Source organism: Haliotis asinina, chromosome 6, assembly GCF_037392515.1.
Source record: "Haliotis asinina isolate JCU_RB_2024 chromosome 6, JCU_Hal_asi_v2, whole genome shotgun sequence".
In the NCBI taxonomy this organism is placed as follows: domain Eukaryota; kingdom Metazoa; phylum Mollusca; class Gastropoda; order Lepetellida; family Haliotidae; genus Haliotis; species Haliotis asinina.
The window spans coordinates 26,214,445-26,234,295 of NC_090285.1; the positions used below are offsets into that span (position 1 = coordinate 26,214,445).

At 40.8% G+C, this 19,851-nt stretch overlaps 1 protein-coding gene across 2 annotated transcripts in view; it reads left to right on the top strand.

The window, feature by feature from the left end:
* The window catches only part of LOC137286628 (probable ATP-dependent RNA helicase DDX10), a 50,386-nt gene extending 36,511 nt beyond the window's left edge, over positions 1-13,875 (top strand). Inside the window, exons 11-19 of one of the 2 annotated variants that reach the window (XM_067818578.1) lie at positions 575-676; positions 1,378-1,465; positions 3,444-3,532; positions 6,875-7,448; positions 7,905-8,030; positions 9,186-9,344; positions 9,556-9,618; positions 12,872-13,004; positions 13,610-13,875. In XM_067818578.1, coding sequence (XP_067674679.1) covers positions 575-676; positions 1,378-1,465; positions 3,444-3,532; positions 6,875-7,448; positions 7,905-8,030; positions 9,186-9,344; positions 9,556-9,618; positions 12,872-13,004; positions 13,610-13,794 — 1,519 coding nt within the window. In that variant the 3' untranslated portion in view covers positions 13,795-13,875. Of the gene's footprint in view, positions 1-574; positions 677-1,377; positions 1,466-3,443; positions 3,533-6,874; positions 7,449-7,904; positions 8,031-9,185; positions 9,345-9,555; positions 9,619-12,871; positions 13,005-13,607 lie in introns of both variants that reach the window. The other variant, XM_067818579.1, reaches the window with a different exon arrangement.
* Positions 13,876-19,851: the final 5,976 nt, after the last annotated feature.

Consider the following 19,851-nt stretch of genomic DNA (forward strand, 5'->3'; position numbering starts at 1 on the left):
TAGGTGGACAGTGTACAAGTGATGTGTAGGTAGACAATAGTATAGTGTAGGTGGACAGTGTACAGGTGATGTGTAGGTAGACTGTACTATAGTGTAGGTGGATGATGTACAGGTACAGGTGGACAGTGTACAGGTGATGTGTAGGTGGACAGTGTACAGGTGATGTGTAGGTGGACAATAGTATAGTGTAGGTGGACAGTGTACAGGTGATGTGTAGGTAGACAGTACTATAGTGTAGGTGGATGATGTACAGGTACAGGTGGACAGTGTACAGGTTTAGTGCAAGTGTTGTCGATATGTACATTCACTTACAAAATCCATACACTACAGTCAAAACCAATAGGTTGTTTGGGACAAATTCTGATGCAGAAATGGAGCCTAGACATCAGTATTTGACTCGTACATGTCTGACTTGTGTGAAGTTAAAATGTTGAAATAAAATAGGATGATATGTTTTTGATATTCCATCAGGTGAAGAGATTGAACCATCAACCATGCCAGTCTCTGTAAGCAGAGTATATAGTGAAACAGTTACATTGTATTGTGTGTCCTGATGAAAGTTGTGTTGCTGTAGGTATGAGAAGGATGGTGAGGCACTGTTGGTGTTGCTGCCGTCGGAAGAGGATGCTATGGTACAGCAGTTGCAGGACAAGAAGATACCCATCAACAAGATCAAGTGAGCTCAACGCACATATGGCATGAGTATATATCTTCCAGGGAACATCTTATATTCCAGAATTCTATTAAAGTTCATGTAATGAAAACATGAGATTCTAAAGGGGCTTCTACAGGCACTGTTACCTGATGGAGAATTGCCTCTGGACATCCTCGATATCTCCAGGGTATACGTTCAGATAAATCTCCATTTTCCCTGGGTGCATCAGCTGGGCCCAATAATTTTATTATCTCCCTTTTCTCAGATTTGAGGGAAATCATACAAATTGTCAGGTCTGACACTTTAAAAGAATGTATGCAAGAACCAATCCTATCTCTTTCAGAGTTCTTCTACATGATCTGTGTTGCCAAGTTTAATCAGTGAGATAATTTAAAAAGTGAAAGTGAGTTGTGATTGATATGCTCAACTTCCCAGTGTATTCACCTGACTGGATTAAAAGCAAGCCAAGTGAGGTCAAGCCATAGATGCACCCAGGGTATAGTGGAGACTTATCGGAAATTATCCTCAGGAGATATCGAGGATGGACTCTGCCTACATCCTCCACAAACAGGTTTGGTTACAGGTGAACACTTATCTAGTACCAGCAGAAGGAAGTGTTCATGTGGTCTTGTGTCCTCAAACAGCAGACTGCAATTGACCAATTGTTTTATATATTTCTGACAGAGCTCTTGTCAAGTGAGTGAACAGTGTGTTTGTTGCAGGGTGAATGCCAAGAAGCTGAGCAGTGTGCAGCCCAAGCTGGAGTCCCTGTGTGCTGCTGAACCTGCACTGAAGGAGATGGCTCAGAGGGTGAGGAGGCAGCAATTCCAGCTCTGTTGGAGACAGTATAAATATTCAGGGCTGTCACTATAGAAACAGCCTGGAGGCTAACACACATCAATATATATGGTGCTGATGATGCATACTTGTAGACCTGTCTGTGATACAGATGTTGCTGACAGGGGGATAGATGTATGCAACATTACTGTGAAGCTGGCTGCTGTATTACAGATGACACACAATGTCACTGCTGTCGTACCTGCTCACAACAACTCAGAGTTCTGCTTTAAGAAACCATCATAACAGGGCTCAAGCTTCAGATTGCAAGTAGTGCAGATGTGCACTCAATAAATCCTTTCTGTAAGGTTATGTTTGATTATTGTACACAATGATCTGTGAAGCAGAGACTGTGTGATGACTGTACACAATGATCTGTGAAGCAGAGACTGTGTGATGACTGTAGATAATGATCTGTGAAGCAGAGACTGTGTGATGACTGTAGATAATGATCTGTGAAGCAGAGACTGTGTGATGACTACATAATGATCTGTGAATCAGAGACTATGTGATGACTGTACACAATGATCTGTGAAGCAGAGACTGTGTGATGACTGTGGATAATGATCTGTGAAGCAGAGACTGTGTGATGACTGTACACAATGATCTGTGAAGCAGAGACTGTGTGATGACTGTACATAATGATCTGTGAAGCAGAGACTGTGTGATGACTGTACACAATGATCTGTGAAGCAGTGACTGTGTGATGACTGGATAATGATCTGTGAAGCAGAGACTGTGTGATGACTGTACATAATGATCTGTGAAGCAGAGACTGTGTGATGACTGTACATAATGATCTGTGAAGCAGAGACTGTGTGATGACTGTACATAATGATCTGTGAAGCAGAGACTGTGTGATGACTACATAATGATCTGTGAAGCAGAGACTGTGTGATGACTGTACATAATGATCTGTGAAGCAGAGACTGTGTGATGACTGTACATAATGATCTGTGAAGCAGAGACTATGTGATGACTGTACACAATGATCTGTGAAGCAGTGACTGTGTGATGACTGTGGATAATGATCTGTGAAGCAGAGACTGTGTGATGACTGTACACAATGATCTGTGAAGCAGAGACTGTGTGATGACTGTACATAATGATCTGTGAAGCAGAGACTGTGTGATGACTGTAGATAATGATCTGTGAAGCAGAGACTGTGTGATGACTGTAGATAATGATCTGTGAAGCAGAGACTGTGTGATGACTACATAATGATCTGTGAAGCAGAGACTATGTGATGACTGTACACAATGATCTGTGAAGCAGAGACTGTGTGATGACTGTGGATAATGATCTGTGAAGCAGAGACTGTGTGATGACTGTACACAATGATCTGTGAAGCAGAGACTGTGTGATGACTGTACATAATGATCTGTGAAGCAGAGACTGTGTGATGACTGTACACAATGATCTGTGAAGCAGTGACTGTGTGATGACTGGATAATGATCTGTGAAGCAGAGACTGTGTGATGACTGTACATAATGATCTGTGAAGCAGAGACTGTGTGATGACTGTAGATAATGATCTGTGAATCAGAGACTGTATGATGACTGTAGATAATGATCTGTGAAGCAGAGACTGTGTGATGACTACATAATGATCTGTGAAGCAGAGACTGTGTGATGACTGTACATAATGATCTGTGAAGCAGAGACTGTGTGATGACTGTACATAATGATCTGTGAAGCAGAGACTGTGTGATGACTGTACATAATGATCTGTGAAGCAGAGACTGTGTGATGACTGTACATAATGATCTGTGAAGCAGAGACTGTGTGATGACTGTACACAATGATCTGTGAAGCAGAGACTGTGTGATGACTGTGGATAATGATCTGTGAAGCAGAGACTGTGTGATGACTGTACATAATGATCTGTGAAGCAGAGACTGTGTGATGACTGTACATAATGCATGATGACTACTGCTGGATATTGTTACAGGCATTCGTGGCCTACTTGCGTGGGGTATTTCTGATGAGCAACAAGGCTGTGTTTGATGTCAGGAAGTTGGACATAGACAAATTTGCCAGGTAAAAACTCTTATCTATTCCTGAATGATCAGATATTTCTGATGACACAGTACCATTTGGGATTATACTTTCTTCGTAAAGTACAGATTCAAGTACTTTTGTTGGTTTGAGTCCCATATGGGAATTGAACGCACACCCAGTGTAATAACAAATGTAGCATGTTCAATTTGACCACTTTCTAAATGGCATTCAGTAATCTTAGTTTTCGGCCGTGAGAGTCATGCCAATTTATGTTATTTTTCCTTATTGTGACTCCTGCTTTATTGCTTATCTCCCCTTCCTTCCAAATGGTTGGTGGAAACTTGTATTCCCTTCAGATTCCATAGAAGTAAACGTACAATCACTTTGAGCCACCTCCCTTTTCTTGCCAAAAGTGCCCATGTGACTGCATATATGCCAAACCTCACTGCCAATTGTGGGTGGACGGCTAGGGCAGTATTGGAAGAACTGACGAATACTACACGACAATTACTTCATAGATGTTCTACGAAAAGGCTGCATGATCAATTTGAAGTAGAAGCCTCCTTTGACAACAGACTGTTGATCCACTCATATCCACATTTACAGAGAAGCAACTTGAGAGAAGCATTGCTGACTTTATGCTACTACAGAAAGCAGCTGTAGAAGTTCTAGATCAACACAGACTTACGTTTGGTACATCAGATATCTATTCACTAATCTACCCCGTACTCAAAAAGAACACCAAAGGAAAGTTCCAACTCATATGCATATGAGACACTTCAACACAGAATTCCTATTGAGACCGGAGCAGTTCAAGATAGTACGTCTGCCTCAGCTGAAACATCTCATGGCGACTTTATGGTGAGTATAGTTCAGCAGGATGAATACCTCCGTGTCCCGATGCATCCCGAATCCAGGAAATTTCTTCGGTTACTGTCCGACGGCAAACACTACCAATGAAAGGTACTGCCATTTGGAATTTCGTCAGCCCCGTGGTTATTTAGGTGAATATCCAAACTGATCGTCATACCTACATCAGAAATTTCAACACAGTGCCTTTTATTTAGACGACGGTATACAGGCACATCGAAAGGCAGATCTATTCAGACAACAGCTGCAGGTTGACACAGTTGGGTTGTTGGTAAATCTCATGAAGTCAGAATTGGAACCTTTGCAGGACTTGAAGTTCATGGGCATCAGATTCTTAACTTCTGAGAACTGAATACAGGTTCCAGGCAACAGACTGAAGACAACTGTCAATACCAGAAGCCCTCAGCAAGCCTCTGAACCTTTGCACATGGCAGCATCTGTTAGGTTTACTAATGTTGGCACAGCATCTTACATGTAGAGGAAGACTGCAGTTAAGACCTTTGCAGCGCTTCCTGATAAAACATATCAATGATACGCAGAAGCTTATCCTGCGACAACATCTAAAGCATTACCTGCTGTTGTGGACAGTGAGATCGAATGTTTGCGGCAGAACTTGTTTGAGAGAGCCGTTGTACGTCCTCCATCTCTATGTAGATGCATGTCCCCAAGGATCGGGGTTGCATTGCAACAAGGAAGGCACACGGTCAACAGAAGAGAGGAGCCTACATCCTTCTTTCCAGACCTCACAGAGAAACACAGCAAACCCATGTTGCACCTCCAAGATTGGCCGAACCTCCTCATCCATCATCACACCAGGGAAAAGCATGGGAACCCATAAGTGGTCTGCTTAAATGTATAGAACATATTACGTTCTGTTTACAGATATGAGTGTACTCCATCAGGGCAGCAAAAGGTGTAACATTGGCATTAGGCCAATGTACATGTAACCTGCATGACGACAAGTGGAGAAGTTTTGACCAATACACTACTCATAAATGGTTTACGGCCAGAAGAGTGACTCAACCACAAGTAGCAGACTGCTTATGTCACTTGAGGTCTGTCAGATGCTTGACAGGAGTGAAGTCGACAAAGGTTCCACAATTAGTTGCTTTATTGAGATCCTTTACGTTAGAGGATCAACAGCAGAAGTTCAAAGCACCTGTTTGGGATCTTAATGTAGTATTGTGGCACCTCATCAGTGAAGATTATGAGCCTCTGATGCAGACATCTTTTGCTCATTCAGAAACAATGTTTCTGCTCGCCACAGCACCTGCAGGAAGAATGTACGAAATCCATGCCTTAGATTTCGGCTGTTCAAGATTTGAAGCTGACAACGACGCTGCTCACAACATTGAAGAGAATCACGCAGACTCATTGACGCCAAGCAACTGATCCATCTCTACCATCAGAGAGTCCATGTTCCCCTGTCTACAAGGGGTCTCTACTGACCGTTTGGAAGGAAGGGGAGATAAGCAATAAAGTATGAGTCAGTATAAGTATAAGATATCAATTTTATCATAAAAATTATATTATCAAAGAGCTACCAGTATTCATTGTAGGGAAAAAAGCCTTTGTGTTTCTAAGAAACACAGCCCTAAGAATCTTGCATGTGCATGGACAGCAGGTGTATGCCAGAGCCAGAAAGCCTCCTATCCTTTTTGTTCTAAACATGTTGCCATCATTTGCAAGTCAAATGTTTCTGTTCCTTGGGCAAAAGACCAGTGAAGGTCCCGGGTTAGAATAGGCCTTCAGCAATCCATGCTTGCCATAAAAGGCGACTATGCTTGTCGTAAGAGGCGACTAACAGGATCGGGTGGTCATGCTTGCTGACTTCATTGACACATATCATCGGTTCCCAATTGTGCAGATTGATGTTCATGCTGTTAATCACTGGATTGTCTGGTCCAGACTCGATTAATTACAGACCACCGCCATAAAGCTGGAATATTGCTGAGTGCGGCGCAAAACTAAACACTCACTCCTTGTTCAGAATAAGTTTTCTGGTTGCTTGTTCCCAGAACATGAAATTCTTTGTGTGCAGAACATTCAAGTGGAAAATATCGCGCGTGAAATGTAGATTCATTTGCAGGAATACAGGGTGTGCGAAGGTCCACAGTCTAGGCTACCAGTTTTCCTACTTCCATTTTTGTGGAAGTCATGATGACATCGGTTTTGGTGGCTGGCTTTGTGTGCTGGCGATTAGGTGCCTGACTGTGAGGGTGTAGTTTGGAATCCCAGATGGGACTCAACCCTTTAAAAGTACTAGAACCTGTACTTTACTATGAAAATGTAATCCCAACTATAACATACATTAGATATTTTTGGATTCATTCATGCTATGCTTTACCACATGAACACACATCCACATGCTTCCATTTCAGGTGTGACACTGTACACACACATCACTTACTCCAGATGTTGTGGTGATGGATTCTCATTGTGTATTCCCTTAACATGCTTATCGCAAGTTGGTGATTTGTGACAGTTTCAGTTACCATTCCTTCACTTCAGATCACTGGGCTTGGCTATTGTGCCACGGGTAAGATTCTTACAGCGTGACGAGAAGCGTCGCCAGGACCGACTTCAAGACCAGCAGCAGGAAATGCAGGCCAGTAGCACCAAAGTGCTGGTGAGGGCCACACGTGCTGCCTCTGACACATCACGAAGGAAGGAGAGTCCTGGGGGCACATCATCCAGTGCTTCATCAGAGGACGAGGGTGATCTGCAGCAGATAATCCAAAGGAAGTTTAATGAGTCATCCTCATGCTCACAAGGAAATAAACATGCTTTGAAATCTTTGATAAGGGAGGGGACTTCTGATTCATCTGGAAGTGAGGATTCTGAAACAGACAAAGGTGAAAGTGGTGACAGTGATGTTGACTCTAATTCTGGTGATGATTTAGTGGAAGGAAGTGGTGACAGTAGTACAGATACAGAGACCAACATGAGGACTAACGCGAATGCAGAAGTCAGACCTTACAAGACTGACCGTAGTGTTCCTTTCACATTTGATGTCCATGATGATGATGAACTGTTTAAAGTCAAACGAACAATACATTTGGAGGAAGAAGATAGTGAAGATGAGGTACCACAAAATGTGCAGTTTGGTTTTACTTGGGCTTCAGCAATGTTGAATTGTGTATATTTTTCTTTGTATATAGATATGTTTCTTGATAAGAAAACTACAGTAACCTGGTATTTCTTGTATCTTGTAACAGTTGAATTGAAGTCTGTTGATCAGATACACCTGTAGACCTGTGAGGGGATGGGTTACATCTTGTATCCCCCATCATCTGTAGTGATCAGATATGCCTGTAGACCTGTGAGGGGATGGGTTACATCTTGTATCCCCTATCATCTGTAGTGATCAGATATGCCTGTAGACCTGTGAGGGGATGGGTTACATCTTGCATCCACCATCATCAGTAGTGATCAGATATATCTGTAGACCTGTGAGGGGTTGGGTTACATCATATATCCCCCATCATCTGCAGTGATGAATTACCAGTGGTAAGTTTTCATGTTGTGTTTGTTTTATTAGATGGAGAAGAGGAAGAAAGAAAGTATTGTCAAGAAAAAGCCAACAACAAAAGCAAAAACTGTGAAGAAACTACTTAAGAAAAACATCCAGCTTAATACCAAGATCAAGTTTGATGATACAGGGGAGGTAATCTAACCTTTTTCAAATGACATTGTTTTCACTTCAAAATATACTTAGAAAAACAAATAACAGTGTCTAATTTACTTTTCAGATCAAGCGGGCCCTGAGCCCATGGTTGATTAAAGTATTTGGACATTTGCCATTGTAGGTAGATCATCAGATAAAAACAAGGGAGACAATGCATTCACTCTGCAATTTTAAGGAATTTGTGATTCAAATAGCGTTTCAGTTGTGTCAGTTAAAGTGTCAATTTAAATTGAATAGCTGACTTTACCATGAAGCATATCTTTCACTGCCATTTTCATTTGACCCTTCAAACATTCAGTTTATGGTAAGTTCTTGTCTTCTCAACTTCATTTATCACCGTTTGATATAAACCTGGGAAATACACTGATAAGGGGCATATTGCGAAACAGCATGCCTGCTACATATTATAAGCTATATGCATTTATTCAGGCACTGCGTTAGATGCAGGAAATCGTGTACAGCACTGCAGGGATTATGAATGCTGATTTATCACTCAAAATTGTGAAAATATTTGGAAAGGTATGTTTTTACTAGGTCAATAGGAGTCAAATTATTGTTATAGTCTGCCAGGTTAAGGAACAGTGTGTCATTTTTAACTATCATGTGCCAATGGCACAAGGGCACGGTCTAAATTAGACGTTGAAATAAGGGAATACATGAAAGCACAAGTGTTCCTCTATTTTTTTCCAGATTTCTTCCACATCTCTTCACACACAGTGTGATACAAAGCTTATGAAAAAACCTGGGAAGAAATAAAGGACCGCTTGTGCTTCCTTATCTGTTACCTTCAGTATGTTCTGATCTATTTAAGTTATATGTTGAGAGAGACACAAAGCCTTTGTCATGAGATCATAAGTTTAGAGATCAAATAAAAGCTTTGCAACCTGTCAGTCATACATGAAAACAATGGTTTGCTACATGCCTGACATGTGACATGTGCCTTTAGAATTCAGTTATGATTTGAAAATTGACAGTGAAGTGAGAAATGATGCATGATACTGTGGTTTACAGACTTAGATTATTACAGCTTCGTGACAATATTCAGGGCCAGCTCCAAGTTCATGGGTGGTGATGCATTTACTGAAATTGATCCATCTGGCTGTCTTGTGAATACTCATAGACTCTTTGTTGTAGGAAGTTTCTGACATCTACAGAAAGCCTCAGGTAAAAAAGACATTCGAGGATGATGATGACCTGGGGGGAATAAACATTGCTGCTGCTAGACAGAGGTTGCAAGAAGAAGACAAGTTTGATAAACAGTTACACCGAGAGAAGGTCAAATTGAAGCACAGAGTAAGTAGAATTATAGTTACATCATAGTTAAGGGAGAAAACATAGGGTGAGGTAATAAACAGTTACTCTTGAGACAAAGTTAAGGGACTTGTTTCCCTTAAATGTTATGAAAATCCTTCCAAAGCATGATGTCTATCTTTGTCACAGTGTCTTGCACCAGTTCTGTATACTGCTTCTATACTGTTTCACTGATGACATCTGTGTGTGACAGGAGGAAAGATTCAAAAAGAAAGATGAGAGACGAAAGAAGAAACAGGCTGCAGAGGAGCTTAGTGTAAGTAGATGCTGCAACTTATAAGATCAATTGTATGCACTGACAATATAAACAGATGAGTTGCATTTATCACAGAGTAATAGATGAGCTGTATTTATCACAGAGTAATAGATAAGCTGTATTTATCACAGAGTAATAGATAAGCTGTATTTATCACAGGGTAATAGATGAGCTGTATTTATCACAGAGTAATAGATGAGCTGTATTTATCACAGGGTAATAGATCAGCTGTATTTATCAGAGTAATAGATGAGCTGTATTTATCACAGGGTAATAGATGAGCTGTATTTATCACAGAGTAATAGATGAGCTGTATTTATCAGAGTAATAGATGAGCTGTATTTATCACAGGGTAATAGATGAGCTGTATTTATCACAGGGTAATAGATGAGCTGTATGTATTGATGTGTAAGTAGATGAGCTGCATGTACAGACAGTGTAAATAGCTCAGATGCATTCAGAGACAGTGTAAATAATTCAGCTTCATGTACCACACCGTAGGAGTTGATCATTTGCATTGCTTCTGACTGTTCCTTACATCACCTATCTTTACTTTCTTTGGTGGACATGCTGATTCTTGAATTCTACATAGTAAAGAAGTTCTAGGAGTTTTTCAGGTTCCTTGGAAACAACAATTTCCTTATCAATTTTATTTGGCACTTATCTGAAATCTTTTGTACGCATTTGAGTTTACAAGTTATTTCACATAAACATATTTTTGTAACAATAACTGTCTTATCCCCGGCAATGTCAATATAGTGGTACATCACCCCACTGAAGTCTTGAAAATGCTCAGAACAGTAGTAGCACTGACATAGTGACATTTCCATCGTTTCAACAGTAAATCTGCAGAATGGAATACAGATTGATAGTTAGTGATAATGCTGAAAAGCACATTGGATGATGAGGTTTGGTTGTCCGTAAATTGTTCACCAACAGAAGATGCAATCGTTCAACATTACCATTTGTATGGGTTCTTCACTCGTTCACTAACAATTCTATGGTGTCGGCCTTTCAAGGATGAAAGTTTCTAAACTGCAACACACAAACCATTCAAATTTGGCACAAAGATAATATGATACTTACTCTAAATATTGGTGTATTTTATTTTGGATTTATACAACAATGATACCTAAAACTTTGATAAGTTTATGTATCTTTACGGCAAGAAAGGCGAAGCTAGACATGTTTCTCTGGCTCGTGGGTTTGAATACTGACGGAATGGAAAGATATTTGGTGGGAATATGCAAATGTATCTTCTATTCCACAGAATGAATTTTGGGGACAATATGACCAATAGAAATTCAGATATTGACAATTTTCCTACACCTGAAAAATAAAACGTGCTCTTCTCTAGCATGAGAAGTCGTTCACTTCCTGCGATGAACTATTTCCTGCCGTTCACCGCTCCTACAGTGTGTGTACTGACAGAGTAACAAGAGCAGCTTCATGTACTGACAGTGTAAATAGATGAACTGCATGTACTGTGTAACTATACATATGGAAATTAATTAAGCAACACCAAATTCAAAGACACATAAAAACTTAACAAAGTTTAACGAAGTAATTTTGATGATTGATTATTCAATTTTGATGTATTGACATACAGCATGAGCTTTTCATGGGTTGATATGACGCGCGTGAAGCTTGCACAGCGCACGTGCATTGCTTTAACCTCAACTTTCGAAAAATGCACTTTTTCCCTGGGGTGTTTACAAGCGCAGGTTGTCGATTGCATTCGGTTTTTCATTCATTTCAATGTCATGGCACGTAGGAAATTATCAGAGGCCACTCGTTGGCAAATAATCGGCATGAGGAATGCTGGTATGTCTCTAAGACAAATCGGGACTCAAATCGGACGACATCATTCCATAATTTCAAAACTTTTGAAAAAATACCGGGCCACTAATGAAGTTAAAGACCTGCCTAGACCAGGAAGACCCAGGAAGACCACAGTCCGGGAGGACAGAGCTTTACTGAGACTTGTACGGCGCAGGTCCTTCGACTCGAGCTCTCGGTTGAGACAGGAGTGGCTTCCAGGGAGACCCATCTCGAACAGGACTGTTCGGAATCGTCTGAAAGCTGCAGGATACCGGGCAAGGAGGCCAATCAAGCGACCCAGACTGTCTCCAGCCCATAAGGCAGCCCGACTGGCCTGGTGTAATGACCGTTTGCACTGGAACATTGCCTCTTGGAGGAAGGTCCATTTCTCAGATGAGAGCCGGTTCTTGCTGCACATGGTGGACGGTCGTACTCGGGTCTGGAGGCAGAGGAACACAGCAATGGCTCCACGGAACATCCAGGAGACTGTGGCCTTTGGGGGAGGTTCCGTTATGGTATGGGGGTGCATTTCCATGAACTGCAAGTTGGATATCATTACCATCCGTGGCAACCTTAACGGTGTTCGTTACCAACAGGAGGTTCTTGACAGGGCTGTGGTACCTCATTTTGAGAACCATCCTCTGGCAACGAGACCCATATTTATGGACGACAATGCTAGACCTCACAGGGCGCATGCTGTAAATGATTTTTTGCGGCAAAATGCAATTGACAGAATTCCATGGCCTGCCATGAGCCCTGACCTCAACCCCATTGAACATTTGTGGGACTTTATTGGCCGTCGTGTGAGGCAGAGAGACCCACCAGTCCATAATCTCAACGAATTGACGGCTGCCCTGCATGAGGAGTGGAACAGGATCCCCCAGAATCAGATCCGGAGACTCATCCAAGGAATGAGGAGGCGTCTGGAATCGGTGGTGCGTGCGCAGGGAGGACACACTAGATATTGATGAAAGTCGGTGTGCAGACTCTCAGATGACTGTTCTTTCTTTCCATGTGACATTTGTGTTAATACACCTGACAACAACGTCTGTGGATGAATAGTAAATTGTGTCCATTTTTTCATGAATTTAAGACAGTTTTAAGAATTTGGATTTCGTTGCAATAAAGCAAAGTCTTGATACTTTTTCCCTTTAAGTTGTTTGTCAGAGATCGTCTGTTGAATAAAAAAGTGTCAAACTATATCAACCCGGCATATTTTGATTGTCAGAACACTTCAAAGTTGCTCCAATAGAAAAAATTGGGGTGTTGCTTGATTAATTTCCAGGTGTATAGATCAGCAGTGTTTACTGACAGTACATAGATCAGCTGTAAGTGCGGATGCATGCCATGTTGCTGGTGTGGGAGTACTGTTGTCCCTTCCAGAAATGCCTTCCCTTTGTAAGCTCTTCATTGAATCTTACTTATTTTGCAGGATGCCGAAGCAGTCATGGACACTGAAGCAAGTGAATCCGCCATTGACTTCATCCCTGATCCAGACAAGATTTACGGCCCTGGGAGCTTTGATGATGATGATGATGATGATGATGATGATGACAGGTCTGTACCTTCTTTTGTGAGAATAGTCATGTGAGCCTGTAGAACCCTGTTGCATTTGCAAGGAGACACACATATACCAAACTTTTGTATTTTCTGGAGCAAGCCTTTTATTGACAACTGGAAATGAATGCTATTTAGCTGGCATCCAAAGCTCACAGACACTACTTAAGTGTTTAAATATTTGCTAGAGATTTCACATACTTGTAGACCCAGTTTGAGTGGAGAGTCTCGCCGGGGGGGGGAGTGTATGCTGGTGGTGACTGCAGCAGACTACAGTTGCTAGCATCATACACGCTCTGCTGACGGACCCCAACTGGGATGGTCTTGTGAGAACAACAGAAATGCTCCTTTAATAGTTTAATTCAAATTGTGCCCAGTATTGATTGTTAAAGATGCTCCAAAACACTGTTCTACCTGGTCCAGATAGATAATGTGTTATCAAGAATAACATATTTGTGAGCTTTGGAGAGATTTTTGTCAGTAACACAAAGAAAAAAGGGAGACTGTAAGTGTTAGTCTTGTCTGTGACCAGTTAAATTTGTTCTATCATGAAGAAAGTTAATGTTTGTTTAACAAGAAACGTAAATTTCATCTTTGAATGATTGTTGCAGACCTAGTCCATCAAAGAGGAAGAGAACAGCATCTCCGGATGAGGAAGAGGAGAGTGAAGAGGAAGAGGAGAGTGATGATGAGCACTTATCAGGGGATGATGAATTACAAGACAGGAAGCTGGGTGTGGATGATACACTTGAAGTAGAGGAGGAAATGGCACTTCGCTTGTTGCGGGGTTGTGTTTGATGACTCTGATATGATTCATGACTCTTATTTGGCAACACTGTACAGATGTGAATATTATGTAAATAAAATTATCATTATGAAGTACTTTCTTTGCTTACTCTGACAAACACACACACATTGAATTTACTAAGCATTGTTGAGCTAAATACATTATGCTATTTCATAACCATCCCAAAACACTTAATGTCTAATGACCTCTTCATCATGTAATGTCTTTCTATGTTTGTACTCACTCACTCAAACAGTATTTAAACATTTCAAGTTCAAAGCAATGAATGCAGCTCCAACTGAAACTTGTTTCTTAGACAGTGGTAAACATCCCTGGACATATTTTGTTCCCTTGGCTACAGCAACAACCAACTGGTCTGCCAACAAGAGTATCTGCCCTCAACAGCAAACTGTTTTAGTCTGAAACATGACAGTAACTGTTGTTTATAGTCTTCATGGTCTAACATAAGGTTTTGATTTTGAAGACTTAAAAAAATATAATGCAGACCTCATGTCTGTATTATATTGTTTTTTGGTCTTCTGCGTTGTTAAACATGTTATCTTTGTAGCGCCTGTATACACCCCTTGGTACTCCCTACTAATCATCTGATGATGGAGCAAGCACTTAAACAATAAAGAAGTTGACATCCATAAATGTGGCTTTTCGTAATTCAAGATTGAGTTGTTAGTTTTATCTCACATCAACAGTATTGCAGTCAAATTGTGGATGAGATTTGAACATCTATCAATGGTTGAGAGTAGAATAGATTTATGTCAATTTTGTTTCAAAATTATTATTTGAGCAGTGAAACCCATTATGATTGAACCCACATTACAGATGGATAGCAGCCGTAGGTAGAACACCATACTAGGACCTCCTATGAAGTAGCAGGATTTACATCACCCGACCAGATGTTAACTTTGAGAGGCATTTAGAAGATGGAGTAGTAAGGGAAGATGACAGTATATGGATAAACAACTGTTTTATTGCCGTGAGAGTGATGTCGCACAAAATGTGCCTATACCACATGAATTTTGTGGTGAAAAAAAGGGTTGAGGATTGAAACAGCCAAGATTACTATGACATAATTTGGTTTCTATGAAGATTTTCACCAATTTCCCTTTTCTTGCACATACTTAACTGTCAGTACCAAGCACACACCATGTTCATGATATGGAAGGATGTCTAGCATGTCGAAACACTGGCTTTCCATCAGTATCTTGTGTAATCACCTCGCAGACAAACAGTCAGTTGAGATATGTCCTGATTCCATGGATCAGTCTCTGGATTTGATTCCCGGGAATCCTGTTCCATTCCTCACACTTTGCAGCAGTCATTTCATGGAGAGTCTGGACAGCTGGGTCTCTCTGTTGAACACAATGGCCCAAAATGTCCCACAGTCACTCAATGCGATTGAGATCTGAATCCATGGCTGGCCATGGGATGGTCTTAAAAGCACTCTGTTGCAAGAACAGGGTGACAGTAGGTATTATGTGAGGCTTCGTCATCCATAAAGATTGGTCATGTGGGTAAAGGATGGTTTTGGAAATGTAGGACAACCACCCACACAAGGATTTACTGTTGATAAGGTTACTCTTGAGGCTAAGGTTACTAATGAGGCTCAATTTCCAACCCAAAGAAAGACATTGCCATATCATGGTTGAATTTGCACGGTGCAAAATGTTAGTAAATAATTCCGAAAAATAGTATGTTTTATTACTTCACAGAATTAATTATGAGTCTGCGAATTAGATGTTGCTTGATTAATTTTAATATGAAGAGATAAGATCCAAAATCAGATTTACAAATATACTTCATATTTCAAAAAGAGAAAGAAAATAAACTTAACATGCTTAACATGGAGTTTTTTTTACAGAGAGCATCTATTTGATTCAAACACAACAATCGTTGCTCAATTACAGTAAAATCACCAGTTTTCCAAAACATGATTATGCAGAAAGTGTTAGGCAAAACCACAGCAGGCAGTTAGAGCTGCTTGGTCACAGTAAAATGTCAGTATCTGACCACTTTGGGTGTCAATAACAGCTTGGTAGCGGTGACCCACAGAAGAAAGGATATGCCGAATGCTGTATTGAGGAATGTTTTGATACTGTTGAAGTGCTGTATACAGTTCTTGTAGTGTCTGAGGTGGCGGATTTCACTGACGCAAGCGTTGATCAAACGTATCTCGTAGATGTGCAGTGGGTGAAGGTAACAACACCAGAACACTGGGGTGAAGGTAACACCAGAACACTGGGGTGAAGGTAACACCAGAACATTAATTGTTTTGTTGGAGGAAGCCCTGTCACAAGCGTGCAGGTCGAGCATTGTCATGCCCCAGAGATCAACCGTTGACATTGATGAAGGGAACGACGAGACGTTGAACTGGTCTTCTGGCAAAAAGTCTGGCTTCCCATATCCAGCTGCGCACTGCTTGTTCGGAGATTCGGCGCAGTCCGGGGATTTTGATTGTTGTGGATTATGCTTCCGTAGTGTTTGAACGAAGATGATTCAACGGGATGTAGCGATCATGGGTCGCGGTGCAGGGTAACAATAGGCAGGGTAACTATAGGCAAGAAGCCTATATAGAGGAGCATATATATGTTGTACAGTATCCCTGCTATATGTTGACTTCACCTGGATCTGTTACTAACACTCCCAATACGGTTGTATTAGGTCCTTATGTTTGATCTGGTCTGTCTGCACACGCTAAAGTGTCTTGTCATCTCAAGCAGCGATGCCTGTCCTTGCAAACGGTCGATGGCTAATGAGCTTCTGTCAGCCTTTTCATTCTCTTGTCGTCTACAGTGGCTTAAAGCAGGGATAATCTATATATAGTCTCCCTGCTTCAAGCAGTCCATGTGGAGTATCAGTGATGTGGCTTTTAAGGAGTGCGGGCATAGACTTCAGCCCAGGGTGATACATAATTTCATGATGTACATACACCTAGGCCAAATGTAGAGATAGCATCAAAATCAGGCAATATGATACACCCAGCCTTATCACCCATACTGCGTATCTTGACTATGTTGAACACCAGTGCTTGTGCGTGCTCGAGGGTGCATTTTAGCAGGGAGACTCTGACAGTATAAACAAAAATGTCTCAAAGCAGATTTTTTAAAAGGACAACTGATGTTAACTCGTGTTCTAGCGATAGTTTTGCATTCTTTTACATGCTTTGGGAGGGAAGGCCGCGATGTATCATTTATCCTTTCATTCATTCACATGCACTTCTTTCATTGTTCGTTTTCTTTACTTCTTTCATTCATTCACATAAAATTCTTGCTCTTAATTCTTACTATAATTCATTCATTCATTCATTATAAAAATCCGACTGATACAATGAACTGGCTGAAGATTTCGAGAGTTAAGCACTTGTCTACAAGGCTGTGTGACAAGACGTATAACTGCAACTTTCAAACTCAAACATTCAACGGTCCTTTACGGAAACGCAGCAGCTCAATGAGCGTGCATGTCCTTTCTATGAAGCTTTTAGAGAACATCATACGACATCCTTCAAGCAAAACATGACTGATTGGGATTATTACACCATAAGGTGGGCGATGGTCACCTTTTAATAAGTATGTGTACCGAGGATGACCAATGTGGCATCGTCGCGGAATAATCTCTTCGAACCTGCACTCACATTATAATATATTGGGGATACCCAGTAGTTGGTTTAATTGATGCAATGTGTTAATATCTGCTTAGGTGTCCCGCTTTGATGCAATGTGTTAATATCTGCTTAGGTGTCCCGCTTTGATGCAATGTGTTAATATCTGCTTAGGTGTCCCGCTTTGATGCAATGTGTTAATATCTGCTTAGGTGTCCCGCTTCTTCAGCACCAGATATGATGCATAATCTTGTTAAATATTACTGTATAGTAGAACGTGGAGTTAAAGATGGCTGACTGGTCTTTGTTGCTGCATCAGCCATGGTACCAGTGACTCCCACACGGCTGGGTGACCAGCAGGAAGGTCACTATGTAATGTACCAGTTTGTTTATGGACGACTAAGTGATACCACGGTGCATTGTAAATAACATGTAAGTGAGATAAACTATTTCTATTCCAACTGGTCTTGTTATTGACACATTACTGCGTTCAGATGGCAACTGATTCTGCTACCAAATTGGGTTACTATCAGGTCTCGATTTTGATTAACTGATAATGGCGCTCGCGCCGACTCCGTTCTTGGATCTTTTTGTAAATACTTGTTTATAACTGTTGTGCTTCTCAGTGTATTACGTTTTTTGCTAGTACTGAAATTGATTTTTGATTTGGGGACCACAGAAGTTACAAAGGAGATGGATTGTCACGTTCTACGTTGATAGGTCAGCTAAAGGGACAATTTGATATGGCGATGTAGAGATCAAGCTTAGTGTACATCTGAATAGGGAAATATACCGACATGCCCACTTCCTACATTGAACTGAAAACCCAGTGCTTTCAGACATTCTTCTACTTTATACGGCGCGGGATGATCTGTGTCATGGTGATACTCTCAGTGTTGCACCCTGGAAGTTGGCCTCCTTAACAAACTTTACTCTCACTGAATTGTTGGTCTGTCCAAACATGTGGCTGGTGATCAATACAAATTGAGACTAAACCACGTTAGACCGTCAGGTTGTTGCCATTCCATCTTCTGCGACAGCCGTAATTGTCCTTGTACAAAGTACATATTTCTTCCATGACAAGATACATTAGAATCATTGCCATATTATATTATATTAAACTTTGGGGAACTATTTGTTATGCCAAAGATAAAGGAACTAGTCTTCTGTTAGAAACTGTGGTATAAAATTATGGTAACGGTCTTTGCAAACCTAACTGATGAAAATCATATGACGACATGTGGATCTGATGAGTTTGCCATCTGAACTGGCAGTCAATAATACTCATGGTTTTTGTTTTGTTTTGTTGTTGTTGTTTGTTTGTTTGTTTTATTTTGCCCTTAACCGTATATAAATGTAATTGCAAAGATATTATGTATTTCCAATTACGATATAAACCGATTGCTATATCGGCATTCTAGAAGTTAGTGTGTCAACACTGAAGCATACGACTTTATGGATAAGGTTTTGTTTATTGTAATGATCCTTACTGTTTTCAAGTAAAGTAGATGTTAGGTGGGGAGTACGAACACCGGGCAGTTATGACATATGTCGCTACAATGAATTAAGCAAGCGGGTACAGCATGTAGCTGGGCAGCAGTCAGACTATGGTTGACTGCCTCTCAGCTGACGGACACGCCGGCCGCAGCAACACCTGTACCTATATTTTCTTTCTATTTCCCAGGTGTACAACTATCTGTATGTACAGCTGAATTCGCGCTGGTATATAAAGTTGCAATATTAGAAATAAATGCACGCCATTATGGCTTTGACTTGTGTGGATACTAAACTGAACCAAAAGTGGATCCGTAACGTAAGTTTAAGGTGACACTTTTACTTTGAAAACATTCTATCTGTTTGATTCCTCAGAACGAAGTGAACATAAAGTCCAATCTTGTAACGTTTTAAATTAGCATCGGTCTTCATTAACACATGTTTGTCATATGAAGTTATTAGCGGCACCGGGTGGCTGGGGTCGTCGACTTGGTTGGAACATCATCAGAACGCAATAGCTAGAACCGATGGTCATTGTGTCAGTCACTTGATTGTGTGGGCCAGACTGTTTTTTTTTTTTTTTTTTGTGTGTGTGTTTTTTTTTGTTTTTTTTGTTTTTGTTTTCTTTTTTAAAAACTGCAGCGCTGCTGACTGCCATGTTCAACAGCGAAACAAAAAAAACACAGCCTTAACGTACTGATAGTGTAACAGTCAATAAGTAAAATGTAAGTCATTATGGGAACTTCAGTGTGCCTAAATATACAGAAATTTTGGAAATAGATTAGAATGGCAGCTAAGATTGTCTGACCCCCTATGTCTATATTGCACAACCAAACGTTTTCTCAAAACAGTATATTCTTTTACGTTTGGTGAAAATCATTTTGAAACCCAAAGGCAAGAGATTTTGAAATCATAAACAAAGCTGATTACCACACTGATAATCACTTGAGAAAGAAATTTC